The 16,725-nt window shown below is 41.3% G+C and overlaps 1 protein-coding gene and 1 non-coding gene across 2 annotated transcripts in view; one reads left to right on the top strand and one right to left on the bottom strand.

Moving 5' to 3' along the window:
• The window catches only part of LOC124788817 (ubiquitin carboxyl-terminal hydrolase 34), a 518,595-nt gene that overhangs the window by 272,599 nt on the left and 229,271 nt on the right, over window positions 1–16,725 (bottom strand). The window contains exons 22-23 of the mRNA XM_047256101.1: window positions 6,164–6,454; window positions 3,570–3,702 (exon numbers count right to left, since the gene is read on the bottom strand). Coding sequence (XP_047112057.1) covers window positions 3,570–3,702; window positions 6,164–6,454 — 424 coding nt within the window. The remainder of the gene's footprint in view (window positions 1–3,569; window positions 3,703–6,163; window positions 6,455–16,725) is intronic.
• On the top strand, window positions 1,991–2,064 carry Trnat-agu. Its single transcript has one exon. It is a non-coding gene; the product is annotated as a tRNA-Thr (tRNA).

The raw sequence follows: 16,725 nt of genomic DNA, 5'->3' as shown, positions 1-16,725 counted from the left end.
GGTATATACCACCAATTTATAAGATATATGCAGCGACTTGCTGCTGTGATTGGTGCATTTAGTCCTGCAAAATGGTTCTGTCCCCAAGCTGATGACAATGCTGGGGAATAACAGAGATACATTATACATTACAGAAACCTTGAGCAGTGTCTCAGGCTGGGGACATGACTTATTAGAATCATCGACGGCATCTCCTCTGGCAGCATCCCTGGTTCAATGAAAGACTAGTCACTGTGGAGAGGGCTAATGGTTCAGTGGAGTTCACAAAGCCTGTCTATATCAGTATGCATATTCTGAGTCTCTCCAAACTCCACATGCACCGATTCCAATACAAGTTTGTAAAACCAAAAATCACCGATTCCTTTATATGGATACAGAATGTTTCATCTACTGAGTGAAGATGCAATCCTTATGAAATAATTAGGTACAAACCTGAGAAATTCAACATGTTTGGACATGTGGCTGATAATGACTTATGGCACACCACCTCAGAACAAGAATGTTATCAGCCTGATGAAAGACAAGATGAATAGCTCACAGGTTGTGGAGTCCGTTGTGGCTCAGATCAAAAATGTATGCATACCATACAGCTGCAGGTACCACTCAAAGACAAACTAAGGGTATGCATTGTGCAGTCTCACAGGTTCTTACAATCAAAGACTACAAGGAGTGTCTGCACAGAGGTGGTACACCCCTCCACCCCTCAAAGTGGACTTTCGAGTGAGACCACAAATACTGCACGACAACTGAGAGTTGGTTTGTCATGCCATAATGGCAAGCGTTTCTTCTGTGGGATGGACGGGATGGGGGCACTCTTGTTCTCACTACTCTATTTACATTTTGTGTGCTTGCAAATGTGTATGAAGTTTACTATGAAAGCATTTTTTGCACACTGTATGTGCTTGTGTGTGTGTGTGTGTGTGTGTGTGTGTGTGTGTGAGAGAGAGAGAGAGAGAGAGAGAGAGAGAGAGAGAGAGAGAGAGAGAGAGAGGGGGGGGGGGGGCACACAATGTATCTAAGCAATCAGGTGCTGTTGGGTAATTATCCGATATAAAATCAGTCTCTTCCTCTGTTAGTATTAGTATGATGTACCTCTGCATGTAAGCTATCAAGTACTTCTAGTCACTGAAAAAAAATGTATTTTTAATGACAATAAATCAATAAGTTAAATTTTTATATATATCAGTGTTATCATTTACAAAAGACCTTGATCCTTTCATTATTGAAGTTACTGCAGGATGGAAATAAATAAGAACAATTTTTTGTGTAACATTTTTTATTCTCTCTCTCTCTCTCTCTCTCTCTCTCTCTCTCTCACACACACACACACACACACACACACACACACACACACACACAATCACTCAGTTCAAATAATTATTTTCTATGTGTCTTGAATTCAGCCTGTATCGTATTCAGGATTATAAATGCAATTACATACATAGGCACTCCGTTAGTAAATTTAGCCTCCACAAATTTTATGCTTATCGGGATTTCAGATGGATACTTTAGTGTTGGATGAACACTGCCTTTTATATATTGTTCTAATTTATTTATATTTACACTAATCACACACAAATAGTCGATAAAGTTTCTCATTATGCAGCTCTAATATAAGGACACCAGTGACTTCACCTGCCGCAATCAGTAAAGCATTGTACAAGTCGTTTATATGGCTGCACTTTCAGCTTTTAACTTCAGCACAGCCACATATCAACAACTGATGGATCATTCCTTAACATGCTAATGTTAATAAGAGTATGTGACGGGTTATATTCAGTCATCTTTCTCTCTGTCATACTACAGAGACAGTCCCATTTGCAGCCTGCATACTACAATCTAGTACCAAGACTCTGAATGTTCTCTATATCAATCATTGCATCAAAATCACTGTGGGATGCTAGGCACTGTGGATAGGTGGCACTCATTGGTAGTGTGGATCGGCTGTGAGGCATACTGAGATAGTCTGTGCAGTTGTGATAACACTGGGGTCTGGATGGCGCAATGGTTACCGCACCTGCTTAGTAAGCAGGAGATCCTGGGTTCGAATCCCGGTCCAGTACACATTTTTGTTTGTCGCCGCCGATTCTGCTTAATGTCCCACCACAGCTGATAGCAGTGATCCCCCTTTGAATTTACATATAGTGCTAGATCTACATTAATATGTTTAGATTCACTTGCAGCCAAATTGTATGTATTTGTGATCTGCTGCCATTGACCGAGACTGAAGTTCTGGTAGCTGCTGTGGCTGGACAGAGTCCTAAGTATAATGAAACAACAACAACAACAACAACAACAACAACAAATAATAATAATAATAATAATAATAATAATAATAATGGATGGATAAAATACTTAGTAATAATCTTCTTCTTCCCAGTTGATCACTGCTGCTGCTGCTGGCACTTTATATAGTACGAAGTAAGGCAGCAAGTGATGATGCTCTTGGGATTGTATTACAAAAATTAAAGTTCCTCGAAGGGTGGGGGGCCAATCTCACACGTCATTGGCAGACAGCACCATTACAGCTGCAAGTGATTTTTCGGCGGCGGGGGGTGATAATGTCACGACGCTGGTGCACATGTTAGAATGTGATGATGCCAGAATTCCAGGAGTGATGATATCATGGCCTTGGAGCAACTGTCCAAACACGATGATGTCAAAATTCCTGGAACATTGATGTCAAAAAAAGTGCTAAAGTCCGAATTTTTGGCCAGAGCTGACAATGACCCTCCACAAATAATCTGTCACCAACATATCCCTATTATCCCATATTCATTTGCCCACTCTAGCCTTAAGAGCTGATGGCACAATACTAAGTGAATTCTTACAAGAGAAGTCTGCCTGTAGACACCTGAAAGGCAGATAGCAATAGATAATAGAAGCAAAGACAGTCGTAGTCACAACAATGGTTCAGCCCTGTGCTAAAATAGAAAAAGCTGCGCAGTTCACCAGAATGATGGGGTCCCGACATCCTGATTTTACTGAAATATCGTAACGTATTTACAGCTGTTGTTCATATTTTGGCTTTTATTTTTAGTCCCATGTTCTACATGCTTTGTGGCCATATACTAGCAAAGAGAGGTCCCCCAGTGTTGGGATCCACTTTTTGAAAGCATCTTTATGATGATGTAGGTTAAGGCCCAGGAATCACATCCTGCAGCCATTCATCCTGGTGTGCCCATGTTTACAAGTAACTGACAGAAGAAGAAGAAGAAGAAGAAGAAGAAGAAAAAGAAAAAGAAGAAGAATTGGAATTTTAAGCGATGCTCAATAACGTTAAAAAAAAGTGTATACTTAACAGTAGAATCTGAGTAACAGCTCAAAAGCACGTGAAATTTTTAGAAATCTTAGATGAGTTTATTTAATGCCCAATGATCAGCTGTAAGTGATTGCTTTTCCCTCATTTTTTGTTTCTGTTTATTTATTCATTTATTTAAAAATAACAATTTACTGAATTCAAGAATCATTAAATCTCAGCCCTGTAATAACCACAGCACAATTTTATTGACCTGCATATTACTATTAAGCACAGTGCTCTAGAGAAACAGGGCACATTTCAAACCTACCAGACATGAAGATGTCAAAGAGATGCCTCAGACCACCATGCTGTATGAACATCTGACTCCAAGTCACACCAGCCTCTTTCTCATTCTCTGATGCTACAGCTGAAGTTGCTGAACCAGTATTGGCATTTGTGGCCTGAAAATTCAATAAGTTTGATGCTTCAAGTGTAAGAGAAATTATCAAGTAAAGTGCAAATCAAGCAAATCCTGTAATTTTTTTAAATTTTGTAAAATTTTGGATAACTGTTTAAGACTAAACTGTTATTCGGTAGAAGAACAGAATAAACATAGCAAACATATAAAAATGAGTTCACAAAAAAAGATATCATAAAACACTGCTAACAATGTTTCAACTAAGTGACATATAACCAGCAAAGCATGCACAGAAAAGCAACAGAGAACACGTAACTGAAATCTTTTGTAACAGAAGTTAATTGTTTCAGAGACAAGGAGAAAAATTTAGAAAGGGAAAACAAAGTAGTGAATGGTGGCAACAATGAAAATTTATTTAGGCTTTACAGCCTTGAGTGAAACACAGCGACTCACTATGATAAGATTAGGATGACAAAGTGACTGATCATTCATTAAGCATAGCTGTACATGGAAGGGGGTGGCAATATTTTGCTATAAAGTGTGCACACAGTATGGCTGTTATGAGCATTACATGCTACACAGATTCACACTCTCCGTGTTAACATGCAGTATTAAATTCAAATTGCCTTATGGCAATAACTTTTATTATTTTTCTGCAAGCTTTTGTGCTGATATCTGATAGTCTCTTGCAGAAAATGACCAAGTAACACATCAAAAAATAATGGATCATAACAGTTTTTTCACAGCTACAAATGTCATCTGCAACAGACTGTAATAACTCTTCAGAGATGGTAGAACAATATGACAATGATGAACAGAACAGGATGCCCGACAAGGCTCCTTATTGGATTGATTGCTGCTATGGTAGATGTCTTTCTGTAAACAACTGGTTACAATTACTTTGTTAGGATCCCAATACAGGAATGAAATACAAACAAGGAAAAAATATTACAGTCAAATATCTTGTCAATAACACAGTCATTAGAAGAGAAGGAATTTTTCCAGATGTGACGTGGATGGGGAAGAAAATTGGCGATGTGTTTCTTCAGAGAATCATTTAGGCATTCAGCCTAAACATTTTACGGAAAAAAACAGAAAATCTTAATCAATATGTTCACATTGTACCAGCTCATTCAGTAAATCAAATCATGAGCTGTCAGAACAGGTGTTATGAATTCTACTGGTACTGTAGCTTCAGTTGGTCTCATCTCACTCTGTGGCCATTGTGCCAAGAATGGTGATGGAATCTGAGACACATTAAATATACTTTCCATAGAACATTGACCCAATGGAGAAGAATTGTGTTAGGTAATTAAATATTTACATTTTTCAATATGAAACACTTGGCAATAACCAACTTGAGTCTTATTAAAATTGTATATTAAAATGACAGCAGCCCTTTTAATTTAAAATATGACTGATCTACAGGAACATATTAAGAAAAACATCAATTTCTGAGGTTTAACTGCAGTGTCCCAAGATGTGACCATGAGAGGCCATGCAACTGCCTTCTAATTACTTTGAGAATCTTTTTGCAATAATGTTCTGAGGCAGGAAGTATTTTTTCCCTTTCTTTATGGAGAGGCTTTCAATATGGTGACAAAATTAGAGAACACAAGAATACGAAGATGCTGAACTGTTGTAATTAACTTCAAGGACCTATACTTGACAACTGCCAATAATATTTGAAATGTCATATTCTACATTAAATTTATTTTACTAGCTTGGTCTGCTTTGACTTACCCTCCAAAACACTTCCATAACGAACTCTCTCTTGCATTTCATTTGAATATGAAGTGACCGCAACAGATGAACACATCAAAATTCACCTATACCAGTGGGCCTATTTGTCATGTAGAACAGTGTTGTTCAACTAATACCTTACAATTTACAGGAAAGCAGGTAAATCATAAAATATGCAACTTATTTACTAAGCCTGTTCTCATATACCTTGCAATTTTATATGATACAACAAATATTAAACAAATGTTACATTACAGTCAATGTAGATAGTGACACTTCTCCTGACAGGTGGTGGTTGATCGACAGACATCTGCAAAATCAGTGTCACTAACTTTCAGTACACGAGGCTCCTTCATCTAATAATACAGTGGGATACATCTTTTTGGAATTCTTTCCAGCATCTCCTGAGTGGGCCATCCTGGAAAACTTTCCCATACGATCCCTACACCTTTGAATCCTCTCTCAATGGCTGGCTGCAGGATTTGCTGGCTAGGGAATCTGTCAATTCTTTAGGTGTTCAGCAATTTTCTGCTAGTTGGTAGATAAGTATTTTTCTACCACCATTTGGTAACAGTTTTGAAATTTTATGCATATTATGAAAAGTGAGACATCAGACCTGCTGTTTTATGTTTCTTTGGGTGTCCTTGTAATGATTCACATTCCACTAAATAAATTATAATATCATAGATTATTTCACTTAAGGTACTCTTATACTTTTTAAAATGAAAATAAAGTTTTAAAGAAAATTATCTGTTGCTTACCTTGTTGAATTGTGTTTGTTCCTGATTTTGTTGATGCTGTACAGAATTTCCTCCATTTCTTTTAGCATTCTGAACTTGCTGATGAGGACGACTCAATGACTCTACTATATACAGAGAATACATTAATTTCTGTGGACTGGCTGGGTCAAGCAATGATTGTAATGATACCCGTTCGTCAGACTCTCCAAGCTTTTGGAAGCCCTGAAGGAGGACAGGATTTGTAGGAAGAAGCGTTAAAATGTCCCATACACGACGAGACAGCACTTGTGCTTTAGTGTGTGGAATATGGTGCTGGAACAAAACAACGATAGATATATAAACACTGCTTTTAATCTTTCAAGAAATTTATTAAGTACTGCAGAGGTAAATGTTTAGACAAGGTATATTTCTAGCTTCTGGCTCTCAACTTTCATACTTGTACGGGGGGGAGGTGGGGGATGGGGGGGGGGTGGAGGGGGGGGGGGGGGAGGAGGCCAGAGCAGGGTAGATATGTATAATCAAACAAAATTTTCCGAACAAAAATCTCAGAAAACGACTGTTGTAGAGCTACAGTTACAAAATACAGTCATTCAGTGCCAAATTCAAATAAGTCTGTGAGTAGGTGACGGTGAATCTCTCTGGGTGTGTCTAGCAGTGTGGTTCTGTTCAACAAAGCTGCTGCAGTGTTACATTTGAACTGTTGTGCTTCACTGCACTTGAATTTCAAGCACCTTCTGTAAAATCATGATTTGAGAAGAAAAGTGTGAGGCTAAAGAAATTTATTTTCTTTTTCACCATAGTCTTAGTTCATACTTACCTCCCCCATGTTCTTTTTAGAATGAAATTTCTTTCATGATGTCTGTACATTAGCAAAATACAACAAAACGTGGGCTTTGAATTCCATCAAAACCGCAGTGCTGTTTCTGCAGTACAGCTTAACATTGTAACAAACTGATGGTATCACCAAACAATGGAAAATCCATATGGAATAATGGCAATTTTATGAAAAGGATAGACTGCTATAGAAGAAGAGCTTTTGACTGAAGGCTTAAATTTATAGCAGTCTTTTTGTTGTCCCTGTCTGCGGCTCAACTTCTCTATTAATCACATTACCGCTGTTTTAGTCCAGTTGTTTTCATAGTCCAGCTTTATCCAATAAATAACAAAACATTCGCATACAAAGTAACCAGCCATGGATAGGAATTTTAAGTTTGCCTTGCTTTGACTATTTAGCTGAAATCATTATCTTCAGTTAATTTAATTACAAACTACACTCTTTAATGTAAGGGTAATGGTAGGGGCAAATTATTGTAAATGCACACATTTCTGCATGCTCATTGCTGATTGGCTGACATTTTATGGCCAGAGCTTCACAATGGTCATTTTCAAGCTATGGTTATGGGCAAAAATTTGTCTATTTGACATACCCTAGCCTGTTTTGACCTTTAACATCATAATATCTTCTCTCCATCCCAAGTATACAGAGAAAAATACACTTCGATAAGTATTACAAACAATGGCTACATGACTTAAAAGTAGGAATCATGTCCTTCTATCACAAACTGACAACACTATAGGATGAAAAGCTTATGGTTGGTAAACAGAATATAACAGGCAAAGGCAATAACCGTCTGTGAGATATATGGACTGTTTAGTACATTAGGTAATACAAAGTCACATGTACAAGGGCACTTGGAAGGAGGAAGGGTAGGGTTTAATGACCAACTAACAACAAGATCGCTAGACCTGGAACATGTGTCAGAAGCACCAGCAGCAGCGAGTACTGTTTGTATAAAGCGTTTATTTTGCATTTTGTTTACGACCTTCCACTAAGGAAGGGATTCTATTTGTGTTTATCTGCTCTGCATAGTAACTAACAGTTCTTGATAAAACTTTACGTAGTTTTCGTGTTAGATTTCTTAGTGTTTTCTTGATCGTTTAGAACAGAAAGCGCCCTAAAACCGTCTTTTGTTTGTTTCGCGGCCGTTAGCCACTAGTCACTTGAATCAGCAGTTGTCTTGTGACAGCCAGAGCGAGAGCACCAGCAGCAGCGAGTACTGTTTGTATAAAGCGTTTTTGTACTTATTTGCTGCGCTTAGCTTTTAAATAGTTTTTCTGGGAAAACCTAGCGTAGTTTTCGCGTCTCGTATTTCAGTGAGTGTTTCTTGATTATCAGAGTAGCTCATCAGAAGATTATCTCGGGAATTTGTCACCGTATAGAGTAGGGTAAACATAGTCATGTGTAGGGACTGTGGTTGTTGTGAGCGGACGCAAGGAGAATTGGCCACTCTTCGGGGGCAGGTGGAGGCTTTGTCTGTTAGGCTCATCGAGCTCGAGGCGCAGGCGTCGGCTCGTAGTGGCGTTGGGGCAACTGTGGTGAGACCTATGCCTACTTCGGTGGCCTTGGAATCACATGGAACCCCTGATGTCGCTGCGTCTTCCGGCAGTGAGCATCTTACCGGTCAGCCATCACTCCAGGGTGAATGGCGGACAGTGGTGGGCTCGCGCGTGCCTGGCCGAAAGGCGAAGGTGGGATCTGGCCGCGTGGCAGCTGCCTTACCCCTTTCCAACAGGTACGGGGTGCTTCCTAGTGGTGATGACATCGTTTCCGAGCCACCACAGGATGCCTCGCCTGTTGGGCCAGTGGCCGATTCTCCGGCAAGGTCCCGACAGTCACAGAGGGCGGGCCTATTAGTTATAGGGAGCTCCAACGTTAGGCGGGTTATGGAGCCCCTCAGGAAAATAGCGGGTAGGTCGGGGAAGAATGCCAGTGTGCGCTCGGTGTGCTTGCCGGGGGGTCTCGTCCGTAATGTGGAGGAGGCCCTTCCGGCAGCTATTGAACGCACTGGGTGTGACCGGCTGCAGATAGTAGCACATGTCGGAACGAATGACGCCTGCCGCTTGGGTTCTGAGGCCATCCTTGGTTCCTTCCGGCGGCTGGCTGATTCTGCGACTATAATGGTTGCAAATTCATCGACCTCCGTTATTGGGTGGAGAACTGTAGGGCCCCCCTAGACAGGTCAGGCGTGCACTACACACCGGAAGCAGCTACTAGGGTAGCAGAGTACGTGTGGCGTGCACACGGGGGTTTTTTAGGTTAGAGGGACCCCCCCTTGGGCGAAACGATAAAATACCTGACAGCTTACCAGAGAGGACATTATCATCGTTGATAAAGAACGTCCGTCCTCAGAGACCAAAAACAGGAAAAGTTAACGTAATATTGGTAAACTGCAGGAGTATCCAGGGCAAGGTTCCTGAATTAGTATCTCTTATTGAAGGAAATAGTGCGCATATAGTATTAGGAACGGAAAGTTGGTTAAAACCGGAAGTGAACAGTAACGAAATCCTAGACACAGAATGGAATATATACCACAAGGATAGGATAAATGCCAATGGTGGAGGAGTATTTATAGCAGTAAAGAATTCAATAATATCCAGTGAAGTTATTAGCGAATGCGAATGTGAAATAATCTAGGTTAAGTTAAGTATCAAAGGTGGGTCAGATATGATAGTCGGATGCTTCTATAGACCACCTGCATCAGCAACCGTAGTAGTTGAGCGCCTCAGAGAGAACCTGCAGAACGTCGTGAAGAAGTTTCGTGATCATACTATTGTAATAGGGGGAGACTTCAATCTACCAGGTATAGAATGGGATAGTCACACAATCAGAACTGGAGCCAGGGACAGAGACTCTTGTGACATTATCCTGACTGCCTTGTCCGAGAATTACTTCGAGCAGATAGTTAGAGAACCAACTCGTGAAGCTAACGTTTTAGACCTCATAGCAACAAATAGACCGGAACTTTTCGACTCCGTGAATGTAGAAGAGGGTATCAGTGATCATAAGTCAGTGGTTGCATCAATGACTACAAGTGTAATAAGAAATGCCAAGAAAGGAAGGAAAATATATTTGCTTAACAAGAGTGATAGGGCACAAATCGCAGAATATCTGAGTGACCACCACCAAACGTTCATTTCTGAGGAAGAGGATGTGGAACAAAAATGGAAAAAATTCAGAAACATCGTCCAGTACGCCTTAGATAAGTTCGTACCGACTAAGGTCCAAAGCGAGGGGAAAGATCCACCGTGGTATAACAATCATGTACGAAAGGTACTACGGAAACAAAGAAAGCTTCATCATAGGTTTAAGAGTAGTCGAATCATAGCTGATAAGGAAAAGCTGAACGAAGCGAAAAAGAGCGTAAAGAGAGCAATGAGAGAAGCATTCAACGAATTCGAACATAAAACATTGGCAAACAATCTAAACAAGAACCCTAAAAAGTTTTGGTCATATGTAAAATCGGTAAGCGGATCTAAATCCCCTATTCAGTCACTCGTTGACCACGATGGCACCGAAACAGAGGACGACCGAAGAAAGGCAGAAATACTGAATTCAGTGTTCCGAAACTGTTTCACTGCGGAAAATCGTAACACGGTCCCTGACTTCAGCCGTCGCACGGACGCCAAAATGGAAAATATTGAAATAAACGATATCGGAATTGAAAAACAACTGCTATCACTTAGTAGCGGAAAAGCATCCGGACCAGACGAGATACCCTTAAGATTCTACAGTGATTATGCTAAAGAACTTGCCCCCTTTCTATCAGCAATTTATCGTAGATCGCTGGAAGAACGTAAAGTACCTAGCGACTGGAAGAAAGCGCAGGTCGTTCCCATTTTCAAGAAGGGTCATAAATCAGATGCGAATAATTATAGGCCTATTTTGCTTACGTAAATCTGTTGTAGAATAATGGAACATGTTTTGTGTTCTCGTATTATGACGTTCTTAGATAATACAAATCTCCTTCATCATAACCAACATGGATTCCGCAAACAGAGATCATGTGAAACTCAGCTCGCCCTATTTGCCCAAGAAATTCACAGTGCCGTAGACACTGGCGAGCAGATTGATGCCGTATTCCTGGACTTCAGGAAGGCATTTGATACGGTTCCGCACTTACGTTTAGTGAAAAAAATACGAGCTTACGGAATATCGGACCAGGTTTGTGATTGGATTCAGGATTTCCTAGAAGAAAGAACACAACATGTCATTCTTAACGATTCAAAATCTGCAGATGTAGAGGTAATTTCGGGAGTACCGCAGGGAAGCGTGATAGGACCTTTATTGTTTACAATATACATAAATGACTTAGTTGACAACATCAGTAGCTCCGTGAGGCTATTTGCAGATGACACGGTTGTCTACAAGAAAGTAGCAACATCAGAAGACTCGTACGTACTCCAGGAGGACCTGCAGAGGATTAATGCATGGTGCGACAGCTGGCAGCTTTCCCTAAACGTAGATAAATGTAATATAATGCGCATACATAGGGGCAGAAATCCATTCCAGTACGATTATGCCATAGGTGGTAAATCATTGGAAGCGGTAACGACCGTAAAATACTTAGGAGTTACTATCCGGAGCGATCTGAAGTGGAATGATCACATAAAACAAATAGTGGGAAAAGCAGGCGCCAGGTTGAGATTCATAGGAAGAATTCTAAGAAAATGTGACTCATCGACGAAAGAAGTAGCTTACAAAACGCTTGTTCGTCCGATTCTTGAGTATTGCTCATCAGTATGGGACCCTTACCAGGTTGGATTAATAGAAGAGATAGACATGATCCAGCAAAAAGCAGCGCGATTCGTCATGGGGACATTTAGTCAGCGCGAGAGCGTTACGGAGATGCTGAACAAGCTCCAGTGGCGGACACTTCAAGAAAGGCGTTACGCAATACGGAGAGGTTTATTATCGAAATTACGAGAGAGCACATTCTGGGAAGAGATGGGCAACATATTACTACCGCCCACATATATCTCGCGTAATGATCACAACGAAAAGATCCGAGAAATTAGAGCAAATACGGAGACTTACAAGCAGTCGTTCTTCCCACGCACAATTCGTGAATGGAACAGGGAAGGGGGGATCAGATAGTGGTACAATAAGTACCCTCCGCCACACACCGTAAGGTGGCTCGCGGAGTATAGATGTAGATGTAGATAAGGAAGGAAATTGATCTTTTCCCTTTCATATGAAGCATCCTGGCATTTGTTTTCAAATAATTACAGAAATAATGGAAAACCTAAATCTGGATGGCTGGATGCAGATTTTAACTAACATCCTACAAAATGAAAGTCCAGTGTCTTACCATTGGACCACCTCACCTGGTAGGGCATCTGGAATTGGAGCAGGCACTGAATAAGACAGTTAAAACAGTGCAAAATGAGATAACTGTCATAAACAGAAGATGAACGGGAGACAGTAAGAAATGACTATAACATATAAAGGAGATGATAAAAGCTCTGTTAAATATAAAAAATTTATTGGGAAATGAGGGGCAAAGGCAGGAACAGGTGCACTTACTAATTTTATTTTTAATAGGGTCTGAACACCATTGTTTTGTAAGATGTTAAAAAAAAAGCAACAATGGGAACTTTTAGTATGAATGGTGGGGGCACTAAAAGTAAGAACCATGTTTGTACGAAAGCATCACACACGTGCATCATTCAATAAATAGCTCACAATGCAGTAATTCATTCCCTATTTTCCAGGTCCATCTCATCCCACTTTTCTGCATCATTTGGATGCTGTTGGTTTTTGTCACCTTTATTCTTCAGACAACGGAAAATCCAGGATGGATTGTAACAATATTATGAAAAGGAAAGTAGCTACTCATCATCATTTAGTGGAGATGCTGAATCACAGATAGGCACAGCAAAAGACTCTCACAATTAAAGCTTTCGCCCATTCAGGCCTTCGTCAACAATAGCCCACACACACACACACACACACACACACACACACTGCGAGCTGCAGTGCCAGTGCATGATGGGAGTGATGACTGGGTGGGGATAAGGAGGAGGCTAGGGTGCAGAGGGGGAGAGATAATATGGTGGAGGTGGTGTACAGTGAAATGCTGCAGGTTACACGGTGGGCAGGGGAAAGGTAGGTGTGTGTGTGTGTGTGTGTGTGTGTGTGTGTGTGTGCGGGAGGGGGGAGGGGAGGGGGGAACTAGGTGTGAAGGTGGAATGACAGCTGCATAGTGCTGGAATGGGAACAGGGAAAGGGCTGGATGGGTGAGGACAGAGACTATGGAAGGTTGAGGTCAGGAGGGTTATGGGAATGTAGGATGTATTGCAGGGGAAGTTCCCACCTGTGCAGTCCAGAAAAGCCAGAGTTGGTGGGAAGGATCCATATGGCATAGGCTGTGAAGCACTCATTGAAATGAAGGATGTCTTGTTTGGCAGCGTGTTCAGCAACAGGGTGGTCCACTTGTTTCTTTAACACAGTTTGTCGGTGGCCATTCGTGTGGACGGACAGCTTCTTGGTTGTCATGCCCATGTTGAATGCAGCACAGTGCTTGCAGCATAGCTTGTAGATCACATGATTGGTTTCACAGGCAGCCCTGCCTTTGATGGGATAGGTGATGTTCATGACTGGACTGGAGTAGGTAGTGGTGGGAGGATGTAGGGGACAAGTCTTGCATCTAGGTCTATTACAGGGGTATGAACCATGAGGTAAGGGGTTGGGAACATGGGATGTGTGAGGTTGGATAAGTATATTGTGTAGGTTCAGTGGACAGAGGAGTACCATTGTGGGAGGGGTGGTAAGGATAGTGGGCAGGAAAGTTCTCATTTCAGAGCACAACAAGAGGTAATCGAAACCCTGGGGGAGAATGCAATTCAGTTGCCTGAGTCTGCAGTCGTGTGTGTGAGTTGCATTTGCGTGTGTGCGTGTGTGTGTGTGTGTGTGTGTGTGTGTGTGTGTGTGTGTGTGTGTGCGCTCTATTCTTGATGAATGCCTTAATGGCTGAAAGCTGTAACTGTGTGAGTCTTTTTGTTGTGTCTATCTGCGACTCAGCATCTCCACTATATGGTGAGTAGCAACTTTCCTTTTCACAATATTGTTACCTTTATTCTTCTTACATTTGTATTACCTTGTCAAAATCAGTGATTCACAGGCAAAGTGGTGTTTCGTGCTTACTGTTACATCCTAAAATTTTCCCATTCTACAAATAGTCTGCTTGTTCATTTTCCTGATTAAAACCTAGTTTTTTTCTATGTTGTTGGATATAATTTTAAGAATATCTTCTACATTATGGAGAAGCAGCTGATAGATATACAGTTTTTCCTGTCTTCTTTCATTTGAAAGTGCAACAACTACATAATTTGTTCCATATTTGGGACATACAATCAGTAAATAATTATGTCCTTTGTACTGATTTTCCCATGGCTATAAACACATGTAACAAAAAACTATTGACTATACTATCTTCAAACACCTAATGGTTTTATCAGCTCTGGAAGATCAACATTTTTCATTATTAATTGTGTGTGTTTTTGATTCATCACGCGCGCGCGCGCGTGTGTGTGTGTGTGTGTGTGTGTGTGTGTGTGTGTGTGTGTGTGTGTGTGTGTGTGTGTGTAGCTTATGGATGCTCAACGGCGTCTTTATCAGCACCCTTACTCTCATTAAAATGAACAAATGTGGCTAAAATCCCAGAAATTGTTCCACATTCATGTACTCAAATTAATCACACAATTACTATCTCACAAGCAGTGAAACAACAGAGGAAGAGTAAAAGTAGCTGTACATGAAATTTAAAAACAGGTAAAACACACAGAGGGGTAAAAGAAAGGCAAAGACAAATGTCACTAGCTGACTACTAATAAAAAGTATGGGCGAGTCTCACTCTACGAACATATTAAAACCATCTCCCTAAAATCTTAAGAAAAATGTTGGGCTATTCACAAAACTTTAAAAACCGAATATTTGTTTGAACAGTACCTAAAACAGTTCAGATCCATCACCAAATCTGCCGTGGCCCATTGGTCAGAAAATAAAACACAGTCCAATAAAATGTGGCACACAATGATCTGTACACCACAAGCACCACACATTGGAGTGTCATCTCACCTGAGCAAGAAGACATGCGTCACAGGGCTGCGCCCTACACGAAGACGAGTAAGGAGGACCACATCCTGCCAACGTGGCTGGACTTACGTATGCCACAGCCATGTTGTGGGTCTTAGTAAATGGAGCGTACTGTCTGTCGCTATCAGCCACTCAACCTCCTGCAGCCACAAAACTCTGGAGCTAAACAGAGAGGCTATAGCATTCAGGGGGATGGCACACTGAAATAACTGAGAATCATGACACGCCTCTTTGGCTGCTAGATCCACCCCTTTATTCCCCACAACACCCTTGTCCCCTGATAGCCAGCAGAAAGACACCACCTTCCTCAGTCATTGTACATGGAGGAGGACATCTTGGACATTCTGAATCACTTTATCTGCTGGGTAAAAACATTTCAGAGAGTGAAGGTCACTCAGAGAATTGCAATAGACAAGAAATTTAGCACTGGAAGAATGTCCCATCTATTCCAGTGGCAGCAAGATTGCATATAATTCTGCTTCAAAGACAGTAAAGTCTTGAGGCAGTTGAACCTTCAGGATATGATCTGGTAAAAACAGAGCAACCAACTGAGGACCCCTGTTTCAACCCATCTGTAAAGACAGCTACATAGTTGTGGTGCTCATATAAAATATCAGAAAATATCACACAAAAAACAGAAGCAGGCATGCAGTTTCTCCTGTATTGCACCAAATGTAAAATTACTCTGGGACTCTGCAGTAACCGGAGTGGTAGACAGTTACAACCTTGGATTTGGGGTTTACTTGCTCCACACCGAGTGACTCCAGCACACACTGTACGCGGATCCCAAATGGTACTGTGGCTCATGGATGGGTCGGAGAAAAGTGTTCCAGAGGCAGACAAGCAACAGTATGGTAAGTGGGTGAAATCGGAACTGCGAGGAATTTACATGCCTGATGCACCAAGAGGAGCCACCGCCGGATGGTGAGTGGCAGTTCTCCGGACTCAGTAAAGAAACTGGGTATGGGACTTGTCCTGTAAACTCCCGTGGCCAGCCGAATCCCCTCATGGTGGAGAGCGTCAATAATCTTCAAATAAGAAGGCCTCACTGATTTATACATCGTACATCTGTAGTCCAACCATAAATGCATGAAAACTCTATAAAACTGGAGCAGATGCACGCTCTCTGCTCCCCAAGACCTGCGGGAAAGGCACTTTATAATGTTCAGTGCCTTGAGAGTTCTGACATTCAGGTCTCTCCGGTGTGGCAACCACGACAATTTGGAGTAAAAAATGAGGCCCAGAAACCTCACTGAGTCTCTAAAATGTAGAATTATGTCCCTTATATGCAAGCCAAGCAAATTACACATGTGATACGAACGATTAAAATTTTACACACACACACACACACACACTCACTCTTATCTTCAGAAAACTGATAACCCACTTTTGCAGCCCACTCCTCTAACCTCCACAATGTGAGCTGCAACTGATGGCTCCCTATTGCAATACTGGAGGAGGAATGGAAAACAGCAAAATCGCCTACAAATACAGAGCACTGTACAGGGCTCCTTACAATGGACTGACACTGTTTATGCTTATGGCAAAGAGGTTAACACTTTAAACACTTCCCTGAGGTATGCCATTCTACTGCTGAAAAGGATAGGATATGTGTCACCAACGTGAGTCCTACAGAACTCATCAGGTT

The sequence above is a fragment of the Schistocerca piceifrons genome, chromosome 1, assembly GCF_021461385.2.
Source record: "Schistocerca piceifrons isolate TAMUIC-IGC-003096 chromosome 1, iqSchPice1.1, whole genome shotgun sequence".
Taxonomy (NCBI): Eukaryota; Metazoa; Arthropoda; class Insecta; order Orthoptera; family Acrididae; genus Schistocerca; species Schistocerca piceifrons.
The sequence above is the reverse complement of the archived record's forward strand: the minus strand, read 5'-3'. Positions and strand labels throughout refer to the sequence as shown.